This window comes from Solea solea, chromosome 4, assembly GCF_958295425.1.
Source record: "Solea solea chromosome 4, fSolSol10.1, whole genome shotgun sequence".
Classification (NCBI taxonomy): domain Eukaryota; kingdom Metazoa; phylum Chordata; class Actinopteri; order Pleuronectiformes; family Soleidae; genus Solea; species Solea solea.
Window position 1 is genome coordinate 15607450 of NC_081137.1, and position 16552 is coordinate 15624001.

Sequence of the window (16552 nt, forward strand, 5' to 3'; positions counted from 1 at the left end):
GCAGTCAAGGACGTGCTCTCTTTCCCTGCCTGGGGCTACGAGGTCAAGCACGGGCAGCCGCGCTATTGTTGTTGTTGTTTCGGCTCAAACGCGAGCTTAACATAAATCAAAATGCCCTTTTGATATTTAATGAATGTGCATGTTTTGATAAATAAGACGGGAATCTGAAGGACTTATCTCTGACTGATACATCACTAAAGGAAATTCAAAGCATTTTCCCAGTGGTCTTTGCTTCTATTGGTTATTCATCCCCCACTAGTAGAGTTTAATGTATCTCGAAAGGGTAAAGGAAGCCCAATATCCTGTGCTGCTCAGAGGGACGAACCCCCCCCCCCATGTTTGCAACTACACAGGGAGAGGCTGTATTTCATGACCATGAAAGGGGCCGCTCCAGCCATGCTTCTTCTGCTGACACAGCCAAACAAAGGTTAACAAATCAAGGGAAGCTCTGGCTGATTTACTGCCTCACTGTTGCAAACAATGGCCCCTGTCTGCAGCTCACATCCACTTTGTCTGTCTGCCTGCAGGCAGACAAATATTGTGATTATTCCAACTGTAGATTTTGCCGAACAACACGTAAACGTTTGTATTGATTATAACTCGTTGACCTTGGAAAGCTGTATGAGGCTTCTCTTTCATTTTAGATTCCAATGAGCTCTACTTCATCCGCTTGAGTAGGTTTTGTGCCTTTTAACGTGGGTTTACTCAGTGAAGTCAGTCACATTAGAGGTAAAATAAACAGGCCACTGTGCATCAATGTTAATGTATGTTTTTCACCAGAATTCTTGTGTGATTTCCTAAAGTCAACATATGCAGTCAAATCCACTTATGGAGATTCTGGTTGGTAACTTAGTTGGGTAAACAGTGTATGTGATGGGTCTAGTTGGTGCCAACTTGGTAGAATGTTGTTGATTGAAGAGCAGCTTTAAGGATGTTGTGAGTGGGCGTGTTGGTGGGAGCCAGTCTTCCTCCTTCCCCTCCAGTAGCACAAAGAGGTCATTCAGAGTTTGTTCCCCAAATCCCAAGGTTAGAGACTAAGTAAATCCATCCATCTTAATGCACTTATTTCAGCACCGGGAGAGCTGCAGGGAGACTCTGTAAACACTCCTGTATCAGACATACCATGCTAAACCCAAAGAGCCTGGAACCCATCAGGCCAAAATTAAAGGTCTACATCTCAAACACAAACATTTCAATGGGCTGCAGTTCAGAGATCAAAGTGAAAGGCCTTAGTTTCCTGCTGGCCCCTATGTGTCTGCCACACTCAGGTATGTGGTGGTTTAGAGCCAGTCAGGGTTGAATGATGGGCGACTGTACGCTGTACACGTCTGCAAATGCTCTAAAAAGCAGACGTACTTAACCGATTAGTTGTTCTTATGATGAAGCTTTTTCACACATAGAGTTGTACTGAAGCTGCAGTTTCTTTACGTGAACTGCCCTTAAAAAAAGACTCCACAGTGGTGCCACAGACGAGCCTTGGTGGGTGGGAGGTTGGAGGTGTTGAAAGCATCAGTCTATTCCCAGGAGGACTCCTCCCCTCCATCACCATCATCATCAGCAGCATCCACTGATCCAGTGTGACATCAGCCGCTCTCCTGCCAACTGTGCAGCATTACCAGGGTCAAAGTACCACACACACACACACATATACCACTTAACAAGACCAAGGCATTCCCAGTGCACTGCCTGTGAGTTCAGGCCAATTATGTCTGTGTCTTTGGTCCCGGCAGCAGAGGTGACTTTGCCAAAGAGCGACGGAGAGGATATAACGTTAATGAGGCCTCATGGTGGCGGTGTGTGTGTGTGTGTGTGTGTGTGTGAGTGAGTGCAGCGGCAGGAGTGCTGGTGTGTAATGATCTGACCCTTCTATTATCATCCACCATGTAGTTTTTGCCCTTCTCTAGGTTTTTCCTCGCTGTTGCATCATGATCTCATTTTATCTCAAACTGACTTTGGCTCAGGTAGACGACTTGAGCGGCCATCTCACAAACGCAGCATCGCAGCTTTGCAGACACGTGGAGCGAAAGGGAGATCGTATTTTACACGGTGGATAAGATGTTAATGAAGTGGGATTGAGTGCGTGCATGATCCAAAGTTAGTACAACCACACATTTAAGAAATTATATTCATGGAGAGTTTGTCAGATAGAACAAGGCCAGAGGGCCATCCATACTTTAATGTTTTTGAACTGCTCAGGACTGAAGGATTAGTTGAATTCTTCTGGCACCGTGGGGCATTGTAATCATTTTTTTGCATTAAATAAAAAGACTTTGGAATAACGACAGTCACGGCAGGAATCCAGGAAATAAAACCCCGAAGACAGACTTTGTTGATCAGTATTGTTGTTGTTTTTTTTGGGAAAAATAATAATAATAACTTAAATGTATAGGCACAAGGTTGCTTTACAATACAAAAGGAAAAACAGGAATGTACAACAAACTGTTGGCCTATTTGATGAGCTGTCCAGAGTGGAGGCATTTGCAGGGATCAGTTCACACTGAAAGCTCTGTCGGGCAGACCTGTGCCGTCTGTGTAAGCAACAGTGTAAACAGCCTTGTTAGAGACACACAGCGCTGAGTACTTGAGCATGAAGACTCTGATCAGATTGATGAAACACTGGCTTTAATTTGTCCCACAAGAGAAGAGGTTATCTTATTTTCCCTCTCTCTCTCTCTCACCCTCTTCGATTCTCATTAATATGCAAGAGCAAGAATAAAATCCTGATGAGCCTCGGGGCAGATTAAAAGAGGACTACAGAGCAGGATCCTGGTTTATTAGCAGCACTCTGTAGATCCCTTGCATGTGTTCCTGCTCCACACACATTCCCTGGCTTTCATTTGTCTCAAACCACATTAGATTATATTTCCATAGGCTACCGACTGCATGAACAGTCAGAGACTGCAACTGTTTGGAAGTTTAAATGTGGCCATCTGACTATTGGGGGCAATATTGCCCCCTGGTGTTGGGTATGACCTCATAGTAGAGCGAGTGGGAGGAGAGGACATGGTTCATTTGTGCTGGGTGATGTGAATGTGACGTGTGTATTCTGGAAAGGAAACTTCCAAAGCATGTGTATTTGATATAAACAGAGGGTAACGAACTGCACAGCGCTTGATTTTATCACCATCTTGTGGTTCGTCGTCCCTGGCTTTTGGCCACTGTTCTTAGAGTTCTGTCCAAACCCATCATCGTCCATCAGTCTGTCACCATCTGTTGTAGATTAAGCTGCTCCAGGGGGGAGCTATTTGATTTTGAGGTTCCAACATCCCCTCTTTATTACATCTGTCAGGTTTTACTGTAAATACTGTTGTACAAAAACCAAAATCCCACAAGGGATTATTTTTTCAGGCCCTTCAAGCCAAGAGCAAACAGGCCGTTGCACTGGTACAGGCTGCACATGTCTGGTTTAGCTCTTAGAGTGCTTAGAGTGGGCTCTGCTGGGCCATTTAGAGACAAAGCTTGGAAGCTGTGTTTGGAAGCTTTCTCTCTAAACCTTGTGCTCAGTCAGTGTGCAGTGTGGTGTTGTGATGTATGAATCCCCTGGCCTTGCCTGACACTAGCGAGCCTGTCTGAGCCCATGTCTTTTGCAGAGTAGGAGGCCACGGACAGAGGCTGCATTGTTCCCGTAAAGTAACCCAAGCTCGGGGCAGCCGCTGCCCAAAAGGGGGGTATCAAGTTGTACTCTCCACACTAAAACCAAAATCCTAGCTTAAGCTCCGAAGCTTGACGAGGGAGCAGAGGGGCAGCTGACTGTTTGGACAAGAGTGCAGTTCAAATAAACAGCTTAAATCCCAACCAGCCTCCTCTACTCGAGCCCTCCCTCGTCAAGTATCGCAGTCCCGCTGCCATAGCTCACCACTGTGAAGCCTGCCAGCGGCCCTCGGCTAATTTGTGGTGTTATTTTGAAAAGCATGTTAATGTGAGAAAGCGGGATGCCAGAAGGGAGTGAGAACTTGGGCCCGGTTACACCTCCCCGTTTCCTCTTTTGTGAGCGATGTAGGTTCACCACCACATCAGCAGACCACACAGTATTTCAAGGCTAGAGGGAAAGAGGAATAGTGTGTGTGTGTGTGTGTGGACAGGAGAGGGGGCGATGGCCATTAACAGCTATGATCTTGCTCTGGGTGTCCCTTTAATCCAACTGCTGTGAAACCCGAGCAAGGGTGTAATGAGACGGCACTTGACACGCTCCCACACACACGCATGCAGACTCATTGGCAGCTTCCGTAATGCCGATGTAGACTTATAAAGAGGAGCTACATGAAAACTGATACTTTTGCCGGTTTTTCAGAAATTTGATCAATGCAGTGAAGTCGTTACCCCAGCGGAATGAGTTTTAACACTCGGCACAGGCTCCCCTGAATCTGAGCTGCAGAAGCAGCTGGAATGTGCGGCGTTGATGTGTGCAAAACCAGTTGGCCCCATTTGAAAAAAGAAAAACGTGAAAGAGGCCCAGAGTGATGACTCTCTGGGGACAGATTTCTCTTTTCAGCCCTCCTTGCATCTCTCCCTGGTGAAATCATGTTGGTGTCAGTATGTCAGCTCGAGCTGTCACTCCTCCTATTGCTGCAAGCCAGTCACTCTCATACTTGGCCTCCTGGCTATAGAGCAAGTGGGAGAGGAAACAGCAGGAACAATTGAGAATGAAAGGAGGCCTTTTTCCCCCTAGACACAATGGATGAGCCGAGTGTCAACACCCCTTGATGCAATTGGAGAGTCTTGAAAGAGTGAGACGGAGCCAATGCTGTCCGTCACCTCACGGGAGCCAAATGTGCAATTAACAGACACCCCCGCGGGCTCGTTTGGTGCAGCCCACTTGGCTTAGCTGACGGGCTTGACGGGCATTCGTGGAGGACAGGCCAACTCTGACCAGCTCCAGCCAGGGGACACAGAGAGCTGCAGTACAGGCATCTCAGTGGCACTGGACCCGCTGACTGGCAGTCTTCTGTGTGTGTGCACGAGAGAGAAAGAGAAGGAAGAATGAGACAGATTTGAACGTGGGTTTTTATGAACACGTGACTGTAGTCGTGACTGAAGCACGTCCCCTCATTCAAGACGTGATTGTCTGTCGTTTCCCAAAGCTGCCACAGTGACTGACGAGAAACACATGTTGCAATTCCACTCATTGTGTTTTTAAAATGCTTGGGTTGTGTTGACACACAGTCTGATCATTCAGTATTCTGAGGTCCTGATGCTGTTTTTAGACTAAATTATAGTTGCACTGACGTAGACACATGAACCATTTGTGTGGGTTCAGGTTACCGATTTGCCACATTAGTGCAATTTCCAGTATTAAGAAGACGTTGTTTATTAAAAATGACTCTATATTGTTTGCAGGCAAATATTCTGTACTTTGTAACACTGAAGAATTGTAGTGTATGTGCTGATATGGTTTTTGTGCAGATAATAGGTTGTGTTTATTCTTTTGTCTTTGGATATTTAATATTCCCGTTGCACACCTTAAATGCATTTTTTCTACTTTAGTAACAAGTGTCAAAAAACAGGCCCTGAAGGTTTATAGTCAGTTTATAGGGTTATAGCTGTAAATGTTTGCGCACACAGATGTCTTTTTTTGGCCAGTAGTTGGCAGTTTCAAGTACGGAGCATTGCTTTAATGAGAGCCTCCAATTTGCTGCCAGGTACATGCTCTTCTGCTGGTCAACACTCTGAGACGTCGTACCAGAGGACTCTTGAAAGCTATCTTTGTGTTTCATACGCAGTCAGGTCTCATGACATGAGGTGCTGACATTTCATGAGACAGAGTGACTCTACCTCTCACACCATAGTGACAAAAGCTCGAAATGACTTGAATATAAATAGAAAGTAAATGACTTTGAGTGTCATTTTATGCATTGCATTCCTATTGTCAGTGGACACAATGTGCAAATATAAGTTCCACGGCCGACTGAGGAGACACGTACATTCGTATGCTGCCGTTGGCCACCTTCCATCCCTTTCTCCATCACTAGTAGAGATATCAAGGCCCGAGAGTCCCATCAGCTGGCTTACATACATGTGACATGTTTGAGGTCAAATGGTGTGGCTCCTTTCACAGCTGCCGTGTCTCTCAGTGTAGTTTTACACCGCTGTGACAGTGTTTGCTGACCAATTGCTGTGGACTGGATCCTTGTTACATGCTGCTGTTATTTCAAAACCTCAGTGAGCCTGAGCATGACAGCCAAACCTGCAGAGGATCCGTCAGCCGTGGGCAACAAGTGTCCCCCCGAGGGCTGCCCTGCGCAGGCCTCTGGCGGGACAAACCTGCTCTCTTGGCTATCTTTCTGCCAAGCCCTTCTCACAGTCACCTGTGCCAAAATGCCTGTCGTCAGGTCCCTGACCCGGCTCATCTCCTGTTACGGTCCCTCTCGCCTGACCTCACACCCTCAGGGATAAATAAAGATTTGTTCTCTAAAGGGAAGCTGGAAATGAGACTCTGTTGCCATAGACCCAACCGCTACATCACTATGTGCACGTAAAGATGCGACGGTGTTTTGCGGGAATTTGGTGCGGGAATTTGGTGAGGGGGCGAGCCGGGCCAAACGTTTAAACACCTCAGGAGCTGTCCGAGCCGCCAGGCAGCGCATTTTCCTCCCGCTGGAGGGGAGCGAAGAGTGAGACGCGGAGGAAGTTAAGAGCCATTACAGGAGCATCTGTAATCAGAGCTACTGTGGGTGGAAGAGTGTTGTCGCTGCAGCTCTCTGATAGTAAACGGCTTCAATATGACTCGAGAGAGAGGAGATAGAACACTTTTACCCTTTTAGACAGAGTATGAATGGAGCCTGGATGGATACTAGCAAAGGTAGGAGACAAGACGGAGCGAGTGGCCTTTTCCTTCTGCATTTTTTACTGCTCTTGTATTTCCCTCCTCGGTTTTTCTCTTGTACTTTGTCGTACTGTAAACATGTGTAAGTGCTTGTTCTCTGCGGTTTGGCAGCTGCTCTTCTGTGGCCTTGCATCTGTCAATAGAGCTCAGAACATTCAGTGGCTTTCTCAGACCAATTACCCAAGATTGCTACCATTTCACAGAAGATCACAGTCACAGGCAGTCTATCTTATAATAGGATTCGGGGGTTTAAGTGTGCGGCGTGTGAGTGAATGGTTAACCGCGTGCACACGGTGCAGCGTGGCACCACTGCATATGCCCACACTACATTTACATGCAGACTTCCTTTGGCTTCACAACTTGTAATACAAAATTCATAAACCAAACGAGACAGGCATGAAATATAGATGTTAAGAGAGGCGGCTTAACAACTCTCCCCTGCCGCCCGCCTGCTCTTGGCCTCTTGCTCAATCACCGCTTGTTAAAGCAGCGGTTTGTGTTACCGTGAGGTGATATCAGCACACTATGGTATTCTCACTGAAAGACTACACATGTCGTGCTCTCATAGCCCGAATAGTTGGTCCACCCAAACCCCCCACCTTCAATTCCGCTTAGCTTCCCACTCCCATTTTCCAGCCACCCCTGGGAGTCGAGCACTAATAAAACAGCTCCAGTCCAGGACCCTCCACACAGTAGGATGTCTCGGCTGTGTAAACTGATACACCTCTCCAGCTATAGCTTTAGAGAGTTGCTGACATGACGGAGAATATGTGAGGGCCAGCAGGGGGGGGGTTTCTATCATTGTCAGGCCCGTATGGGACATGTCCAACACGTGCGCGCTGTGAGATTTGCGTTGCTGTCTGGTTGCGTTGCTGCTGCGAGAGCAAGTAATGCTGTTTTAGTCTTCAGAGCTAAACAAGGGAGAGATGAGGAGCTTAAAGGATTGGAGCTTCTCTGGAGGCTTAGAAAATTCCCTGGAGTTTACCGACGGGAGGGTTGCAGCTTCTGAGTGAATATCACAGGACCTGTGTGCGACACACAGCTTCTCAATTTCCTATTGTTTTTGTAAACACATGCAGAGTCTGTACCTTAGCGTGGCAGGAGAACAGGAAACTTCAATCTGACAGTCTCCTACGGCCTCCGCAGTGGTGCATTGTGGGGACATGTCTCTGCAGATGAGGAGTCCCTTGTTTAATGTGCAGACTTGAGCTTCACGAACAGACGCCACTTTGGGCATTTGTTTTGGAACATTGGGGATCTCAAAACACCTCCCAGTCCCACAGACGTGGGAGTTCAGCTCAGATGTCATCCACTAATATGAACCCCAGGGTATTCCGCCGAGTAGCACACACTCTCCCGAGTGTGAGAACATTGGAGGTCTCACAGACATCATATTCATCGGATGCCAGTTCTAATGGCCTGCACGAAATGTGTAGCTGTACCCAATAAACACCTAGAGAGAAGGAAGGCCAGTGCTGAGGTATAGTACCTCGGTGTGTCTCAAAGCTGAGACAAAAGCTCTCATGACCACGTGCAATAAGGAAACTAGCAGAAACGAGCAGCCTGCTGTTTATTGTTCTCTTCTGTGTGGGAGGGAAAGATGTCTGCCATTAATATGACTGCAGTCTTCATTAAGAACAAATAAACAGAACCCGCTCCCTCAGCAAAAAGCCCATCGGGGAACATATGGTGCCTAAACCACTGCACTGTCAGACCACTGTCAACACTTGCTGCTCAATTACAACTCTAATTTTGTTGTCAAACTAAATATGTAGGCAGAAGAGACGCGGGTTAGCAGTGTTTTTGTCTTTTTTCTTTTTTTCAGGGTTAAATAGTTTCCAGACGAAAGGCCTGAGGCAAACTTGTCTCTTAAAACTTCCTCCATACCCGAGGACTGTGAATATATTGTATTCTGCCATTTTCTGTATGCTCAGCCCATAGAGGAGGCAGATCCTTACTCTTAATGATGTGCACTAAAACATGGTTTGCATTTAAAATATTTTAATTCATCATTAAAACAAAAAAAGATGTTTTTCCATCTACTGCTGTTTGTCTGGGTCACCGCGGAAGTTCTATTTAATGACATGAACAGCCACAAGCAATGTTGTGTTCCCAACTGTTATAGTGGTAATATTTGCTCTTTGCACTATGCTGTCTTTTCCAGTGTAGTCAAATGCTAAAGTTAGACATTCAATCAGGTGATTTTCCTTTGCTGTGCTGTTTTCCATTGCACACAGTTATTTGTGTTTACCCTTTTACACACTCATGCATTCATAGGCAACAGTTCAATATGTTTGTTTCTTTATTTGCATGTATAAAATGATGGAAACCTAGGACAACATCCAAACATCTACAAAGTGACATGTCAACCACAACCGTTAGACTGACTGCAAGGGGAATCTAATGCAGATATCCTCAGTAACCAGTTGATGAAATTCATGCCCGTGAGGTCGACTGTTTTGCATGACTTTGTAGATGTTTTGCCCAAGAGACTGCATCACTTTCCTCATTATACAGTAAAAGTCATAGCTAGTGCCGCAGCATGTCACTGGTATGGGACCTATCTGCTATCGCTAACCTAGAGATTGCTGGTCATTGCATCACCCATTGCCCCACAGTCCATGATGCATAGCTGCAATAGACTGTTGTCCCTTCAGACCTGTTTCTCCCTCCCTTTCCTCCCTCCTCATCAGCACCTGTTTCCTCGATGCTCTCAACAGTTGCACAGCTGTCTCAGGCTCGCAGCCTCCATTATAGTAACTGTGAACCTTTCCTTTGTCTGCCTGGTTGCTGTAAATAGAGATCCCTAAGTGAATGATTGTTTTAGGCATTTCAGTGGGCGTCAGTTCAGTTTAATAAGGGTAACCCAGGTCAGAGCTACAGTCTGCAGCAACGATATTGCTTTTGATTTTCATCTAAATTAAAATGTTTCCATATTTAATACTAGCACTTTTTGCAAATAATTGCATTGCATTCTAAAGCATCTATACTTTTCACCTGTGCAAGCGAGTTGGCCGAGCAGCAGCTTGATCTCTGGAGCTCTTTCATTTCAGTTCAGTGCTTAACTGTGACATACAGTACAGGAGTCAGGGCTCGGCCGTCTGTCAGTGTTGGGTTGTTGTTTTTGTGTGATTGGAGCCATGTGACCTCCTGCCTGTAGCCGTCCATTAGCCGTTTGTGTCCAGGACCAGATGTGTCCTATCATGTCCACCCACACTCACATGACACAGAGGAGAGAAAAAAGTTGGCCACTGAAAACAACAGGTGCAGGACTGCTATTTTAAAGAGTCAATCACTCATTTGTTAATCATTTGTATGAACAGGGTTGTGTCTAGTGTTGATATTGAAACACATCATTTGGTAAATGAATCCTAATGTGCTTCATTAATGATTTAACACCATACTAAACAACCTTAATGTTACATCTGTTTTTATGTTGGATATTATAAGCCATGATGAACAAAACGACAAACAAAGGCTGCATGATTATTGAGACTGAAATCAGAAAACTAACAAAATAATTGCTGATAAATCTACGAGTCAATTGTTAATTAATGAACTGATACATTGTTGCAGTCCTACTATTAACCATGCAGGCTCAATTTCACACAAACACTCATGACTTGCACATGTGACCACCAAAAGCTGCCAATTAACATACGAAAGTAAAAAAATGTTGGATATTATAAGCCATGATGAACAAAACGACAAACAAAGGCTGCATGATTATTGAGACTGAAATCAGAAAACTAACAAAATAATTGCTGATAAATCTACGAGTCAATTGTTAATTAATGAACTGATACATTGTTGCAGTCCTACTATTAACCATGCAGGCTCAATTTCACACAAACACTCATGACTTGCACATGTGACCACCAAAAGCTGCCAATTAACATACGAAAGTAAAAAAAAAAAGTATAATCTACTTTGATAATTAGGCCAATTAATTTAAAAACATTTTTTTATTTCAACGAATATGGGCTGCGCCGCCATGCCGTCCTCACGGACACCAGCAAAATGACACCGCTGCTGAAAAACATTGTCGGGGAAACATTGAATAGAGCTGTATAGCACTAATGAGCTGTGCTCCAGTGCAGAACAGTAACAGAGGTGAAAAACACAGCAGGGAAGAAGCCTGCAAAGAACTCACTATCTGTTGTCTGATGTTTCCCTGCAGTTTTATCTACATTATTCTTCCTGTATTACATTTTCAGGTTATCGTGTTAGGTTGTGTTCAGCTAGAATAAAACAGGAACCAATCTAATAAATATATGCCGCAGTGTAGCTGGTGTGGTGTGTGCAGCCAATATAGTGAACAGTAGGAGCTGGCTCACCGAGGGATAATGAGTGATCCCCCTAAGCCTTTGCTTGTTCCCTTGACATCTAGCCCTTAATAATTGGCTTTCCACACACACACACACACACGCACATACACAGAGCTGACCCAAACAAAATCCTCTCATACCCCAATTTAATTCTTAAATCTAGCCTCTAGCTTTTGTTTCTCTAACTACTGTACGCACCCACAGGCCTCACACGTATCCTCTACTGTAACACTCCATCAGGCAGCGTGTGCTTGTTAGAAACCGCACGGTTTTACTGGAATATTGAAGCGAACCAAGTGGGAATTGCGCTTATTTGTTCCCAGGGATGAAGAAGACTGACAAATGAACCCTCACGGGAGGGAAACTGCTGCATGCTCCTCTTCTCTTCTTGCCCGCGCCGCCTGGCCCTGGAGTCTTCATTATGACCAGAATAGACGCCTTCTTTTTAGCACGTTGGCGTTTGGTTCTCAAAACAAGCTTTGGACCTCAGAGAATCAGAGGTGCGGTAGCAGGAGGATTTGTGAATTGGGAATTTCTCGTCTCCCGTCTCTCTGCTGCGGTGGAGCTGTTTGCCAGCAGCAGCCTCTCTTGACCAGTAATAGCGTTTGTAAGTGGAGTAGACTGACATGGATGTGGAAGATGGAGTTAAGAGCTGCTGGGCTTTGTTGCTCACTGACGCAGAGATGTGTCTGCGTGCTGCCAGAGAGGAGATTATAGTTTCTCTGTAAAGGATAGTTAGATTTGAAGACGTGACGGTCGCAAACACACTTCAGTCTGACGAAGCACAGTTTTGTCTCCTCTGATGGGCTGGCAAGTGTCCCAGTAAACTCACCCACACAGAACAGGAGTCAATAGTTGTTGATTGTTGATATCGATTGCGATCTCGCGACGAGCAATTACCGCCTCTGACTTTTGCAAAAAAAATCACCTGCACCTGCGGCAGCTAATATCTCACTTAGCATGTTAATGCTTATGGATGGAGGCTCTGTTAGTGCAGTTGGTCTAGTGGGAATACTGTGTCAGTGAGATGGAAGGCCGCTGTGACAGGCTGCAGCTTTGCGGAGCAGACTGCTGTCTTTGCCCATGGGAACCACTGGGTCTCCTTGGCAGGTGAAGGATTAAGCTGGTTTTGCTAAGGGTAGGAGGAGCCCTCGCTCCCCCCCCCCGAGTCCTTGGGAGAGTTAATTACAGTTTATGTATGCACTGTCATCTCCCATGAGCCTCTGTGCCTCTGGAACAGCCAGGCTGACTGTGGGTTTCTGAGCACTTTGTTCTGTGGGAGGCCGCCCCCTGCAGAGACATACCATGGATGGAGCCTATTAGCAATTGTTCTGTGTGATTTCAACAGTGAGCAGCAGTTCTTTTTCCTTCTTTGGATTAATTCACTCGTTGGACATAATGGAGTCCAACCAGGGCTTTTAATGGCAGGTAATTGTCGTTTTTGTAGGCAATTATTCGAATTCCATAAAAACTATTCACCTTGCAAGGCCGCGCGGCCGTCGTTCACGCTCCACGCAGTAGAGAATTAAAGAGAGTGTTTGTTACAAACATTCAGTAACTCTGAAGCTACATAATATAACACAGTTAGATCTGTGGCAGATCTGTACTGCTGTTTGTTACTTGTAGGTACATGCGCAAATGTACAATTAACACCTGACTTGTGAATAAACAGACAAAAATCCCACTTGACCTTGGAAATACGCCTTGTGTACGATGCAAACTGATTTAGACGAGAAAAACACATTTCAGCTGTTTGGCCGCTCCCCAGGGATGGGGCTAAGAGATGCATTAAAGGGCCCGAGGAGGAACCGGTACTTGCGTTGGTAATGTGTCAGTATGTGAAGGGAGAGTAAGAAAAAGTGTGTGTGCCAGTTTGTTAAGTGCACACACTGATCACAGCAGAGACGATGGTGTTGAGAAAGAAAAGAGCCCGTAGAACATCTGTTTTAGAGCTGAAGACGTATCTTTCTCTCCTGAGTCCATTTATACTACAATTACCATTATGTCAGTAAAATAAAATTTTGATTGTTCACTTAATATATTTGTTGAAATGCTCCACCGTCTTGAAAACAGATTATTATTCACAGTTTTTGCTTACGCACCTCTTCTCTTTGTTACGCACAGGTCCAGATTTTGGCGTCGATGTGCTCTCCACCAATGGCAGCCAGGAGCCTCACGGCCCCGGCCTCCTCAAGGTGTCAGGCTTAGAGCGCAGTCAAGAGAGGAGCCAGGACAACTGCAGGGACCCCCAACCCCCTGCGTCGAGCACCCCGGCTCAGCCTTTGCCTACTCAAGACCTCCCTTCCCAGCCACAGCCTCAGCCGCCCAGTCCCCGCCCCCTGTCTCCTCACTGGAGCCAAACAAACGGCCCCTCGCAGGTTCCAGCCCCAACACACCTGCCCCAACGTTCAGAGGCTCTCCCCAGGCCTCCGGCGCCCGCAGCCCTGCCTCTCGCTCAAGGCCAAGAGCCCTCGCTGCCCCCCCCTCCCCGGCCCCAGCACCAGCCCGAACAGCTGTCTCATCCCCGGCCACCGCCGACGCCCATTCTCCACCCGCATCCTCCATCGCCCGCCCTCCCAACTCACCACCACCCCCACCAACAGCATCCCAGTCAGGCAGGGCCCCAACGGCCCCCATCGCGCTGCCACCCCCGGCCCCTCTCTGCCTACAACAGCCTCAACGTCAACGGTCACAGGTAAGAGAGTGTTTACTCGCGGGACTTGTTTGAAAGTGTGATGTTGCCACAGTTTGAAGACCAATATGTAAGAATGAATGAAATCGAATGGTGAGACTGTAACGAACGCACGAGCGTACTCCCCACTCACTTTCCAAAACACGACAGGGAAACTTCGGTGGCCTTTAAATACCAGAGAGGATTGAATTCTCCTGTGTTTACATCATAAAGTTCCACTTGGAAACACACACTCTGGCTGTTTGTCCAGTCTGGCTGAATAAGTACAATTATTATGGCTTTTTAAAATTGCCTAAATAATATTCCATAATGTCTCCCCATCTTTTATTATTAATAAAATATTATATATATATATACACGTATATATATATATATATATATTCTTAATGACATTGTATTATGCCAGTAACAAGAGGTTACATGATAACATACCAGTAAACAAACAGAGATTCAGATTTTCTGATTAGCAAATGAAACGGCATTACTGTGCATTTCAGACAAAACCTCCACGTCCCGACACACTTGAAAACACTAGAACACCTCTTTAGCGGGAAGAACGTACAATGGTGCCGATCAGTATGCAAATTTCCAAACAGTAGCACAGTTTATTAGCAGGGCTACTGCTCCCCAAGTGCCTGTGATTCATTAGCCACCCACATCGTGTTCAGTTCAGATGGCAGCCTCCATCAGTTATACTAAACAATTGCATATAATTCCAGTATCACGTTGATTCAGTAGCTTACTGATTTTATTTTGTGTTTTGAAGCCAGAAGGAAAATGGTCTCAAAGTTGTTTACTGAGAGCTGGTCATTTTGTATAATGACTAAGAATCCACTTTCTAGATTCACCGTCATGGATATATTTTTTATTTCATTGAAAATCACAACAATAGAGCTTTCTCTGAAAGCTCCTGTAAGTGAGACCTATGAGACTCTTCATTATTTTAAGACTCCAGGACTCCATCGTGGCTCCTTCAGATCCCACTCAGTCCCAACAACAGCTCTGCCTCACAGGCTCTCAGGACTTGGCTCTTGCCTCCCACTCGCTGTGCCAGGCCTGCCAGTCTGGCAGCGGCCCACCAGAGCCTGGCACCCGCTGTGAATAATCACGGCCACGGCCCACAGCAAAGATCGAGCGCTGCAAATGAGCTTTTAGGCTCAGAGCGCGGAGCGGCGGAGACGCGGGCTCTGCGGCCGGCCCCGGGGAAAACCCACACACGAACTACAAAGGACTGTTTGCTTACACACGCACACACGCCCTCTCTCCTTCGCATCCCATTTCCGATGCACATTTCCACTACCTGCCTGTGGAGGAAGTGCCTTCACAGGCGCCGTTCAAAGACAGATGCTCAGTGTTGCCGCGCTTGCCAGTGGTGTTTTATTTTATTTGCATTTTAAGGCTGCCGTGAAAGTGGTGTTTTCACAAATCGCGTTGGCCCCGGATTCCGCGAAGTGCAAGTGAGAATTAGGGAGGCGTTTGTAAATGGAGGACAGTCGAGGTGTGAAAACACTGTGCTGGGGAGTGAACGTCAGAGCAGATGGAGATTAGGGGGTGAGCGGGAACGAGTGCTAATTTTTGACTGATCACGCCCAAATTAGCACGACTTCATTCTCCATATTCTTCCCTTTTTTTCTCTTTACTTTACAGCAGCAGCCGAAGCAGCACCCCGGGCACCAAGCCTCACGGCCCGCCTGGTCCCTCCTATCTCCTCCCCCACCACCAGCCCCCACCCGCTGTGGTGGCAGCGGCAACAGCGGCGGCGGCGGCCTCCACATTCCCCCTGCCATTGGCAGCGAACCAGAGCTCCCCCCACAGTTTCCCCCCTGCCTTGCAGTCCTCGCCTCACCCACATCACCCCAATATGTTCGCTCCTCCAGCGGCCTTGCCTCCACCACCACCACTGACGTCTAGCACCCTGCCAGCACCTGGTCACCCTGCTGCTGGGAGTGCCTACTCAGGTAACTGTCAAATGTCTCCACACTGCCCCCAAGTGGTGTGGCAGAAGACTGCACACGAGACAGAATGCTTCTTATTTCAGTCAGTCGATGCATTAGCAGCTTTTGATCAGAAAGCATGGGCGATGTGGAGACCGATGCACAGACAGAATGTCGCCGTGGTAATTTAATTAAAATTAAAGAATCAAGCAACCGAGTCTGGGCAATTAAGCGATATGCGACATTTAATATTGATTAAAAATACATGGAATGCACAAAGTGTGGAATACAGGTACAACAGATAAACAGCATGGGTACAGAAATGACAGTTTTTTTATGGTGGATATTTTCTTTTATTTTTGAGTTTATTGCAGTGAGAAGCACAGCCCATGTCTAGGTTTATATTAAGAATTCACCCAATACTTAGAGATTTATTTTTGTAATAGTTTAATTTAGTTTAATCCATCAGCAAGTCAGGCCACATAGCAGAAGTGATCACAGATCCCTGTGCACATTTCCATGTCCATGTACATGTGCTACATTAAATGTCAGGGTCAGTGAGAGGGAGGATGGGGGGTGGGCTCGCACCCAGTGACATTCCAAGAACTTCCATTTTGACCTTCAATGGCGTTCATGTGTGAGAAATCAATTTGGTCAATACGGCGCGGAGCGAGCTGGATTATATTCAAAAGATACTAATGAAATTTTTATGAAGAGAAAATTCCACCTCCACTCCCAGACCAATAAAGCTTGAAATGGATGCTGAAAATATTAT

General features: G+C 46.3%; 1 protein-coding gene across 11 annotated transcripts in view; it reads left to right on the forward strand.

Moving 5' to 3' along the window:
* The window catches only part of auts2a (activator of transcription and developmental regulator AUTS2 a), a 270916-nt gene that overhangs the window by 239790 nt on the left and 14574 nt on the right, over nucleotides 1–16552 (forward strand). For 7 of the 11 annotated variants that reach the window (XM_058626845.1, XM_058626848.1, XM_058626839.1 and 4 more), the window contains 2 exons: nucleotides 13276–13846; nucleotides 15491–15801. In XM_058626845.1, coding sequence (XP_058482828.1) covers nucleotides 13276–13846; nucleotides 15491–15801 — 882 coding nt within the window. Of the gene's footprint in view, nucleotides 1–6505; nucleotides 6800–13275; nucleotides 13847–15490; nucleotides 15802–16552 lie in introns of those variants that run through there. The other 4 variants (XM_058626847.1, XM_058626842.1, XM_058626844.1 and 1 more) reach the window with 2 other exon arrangements.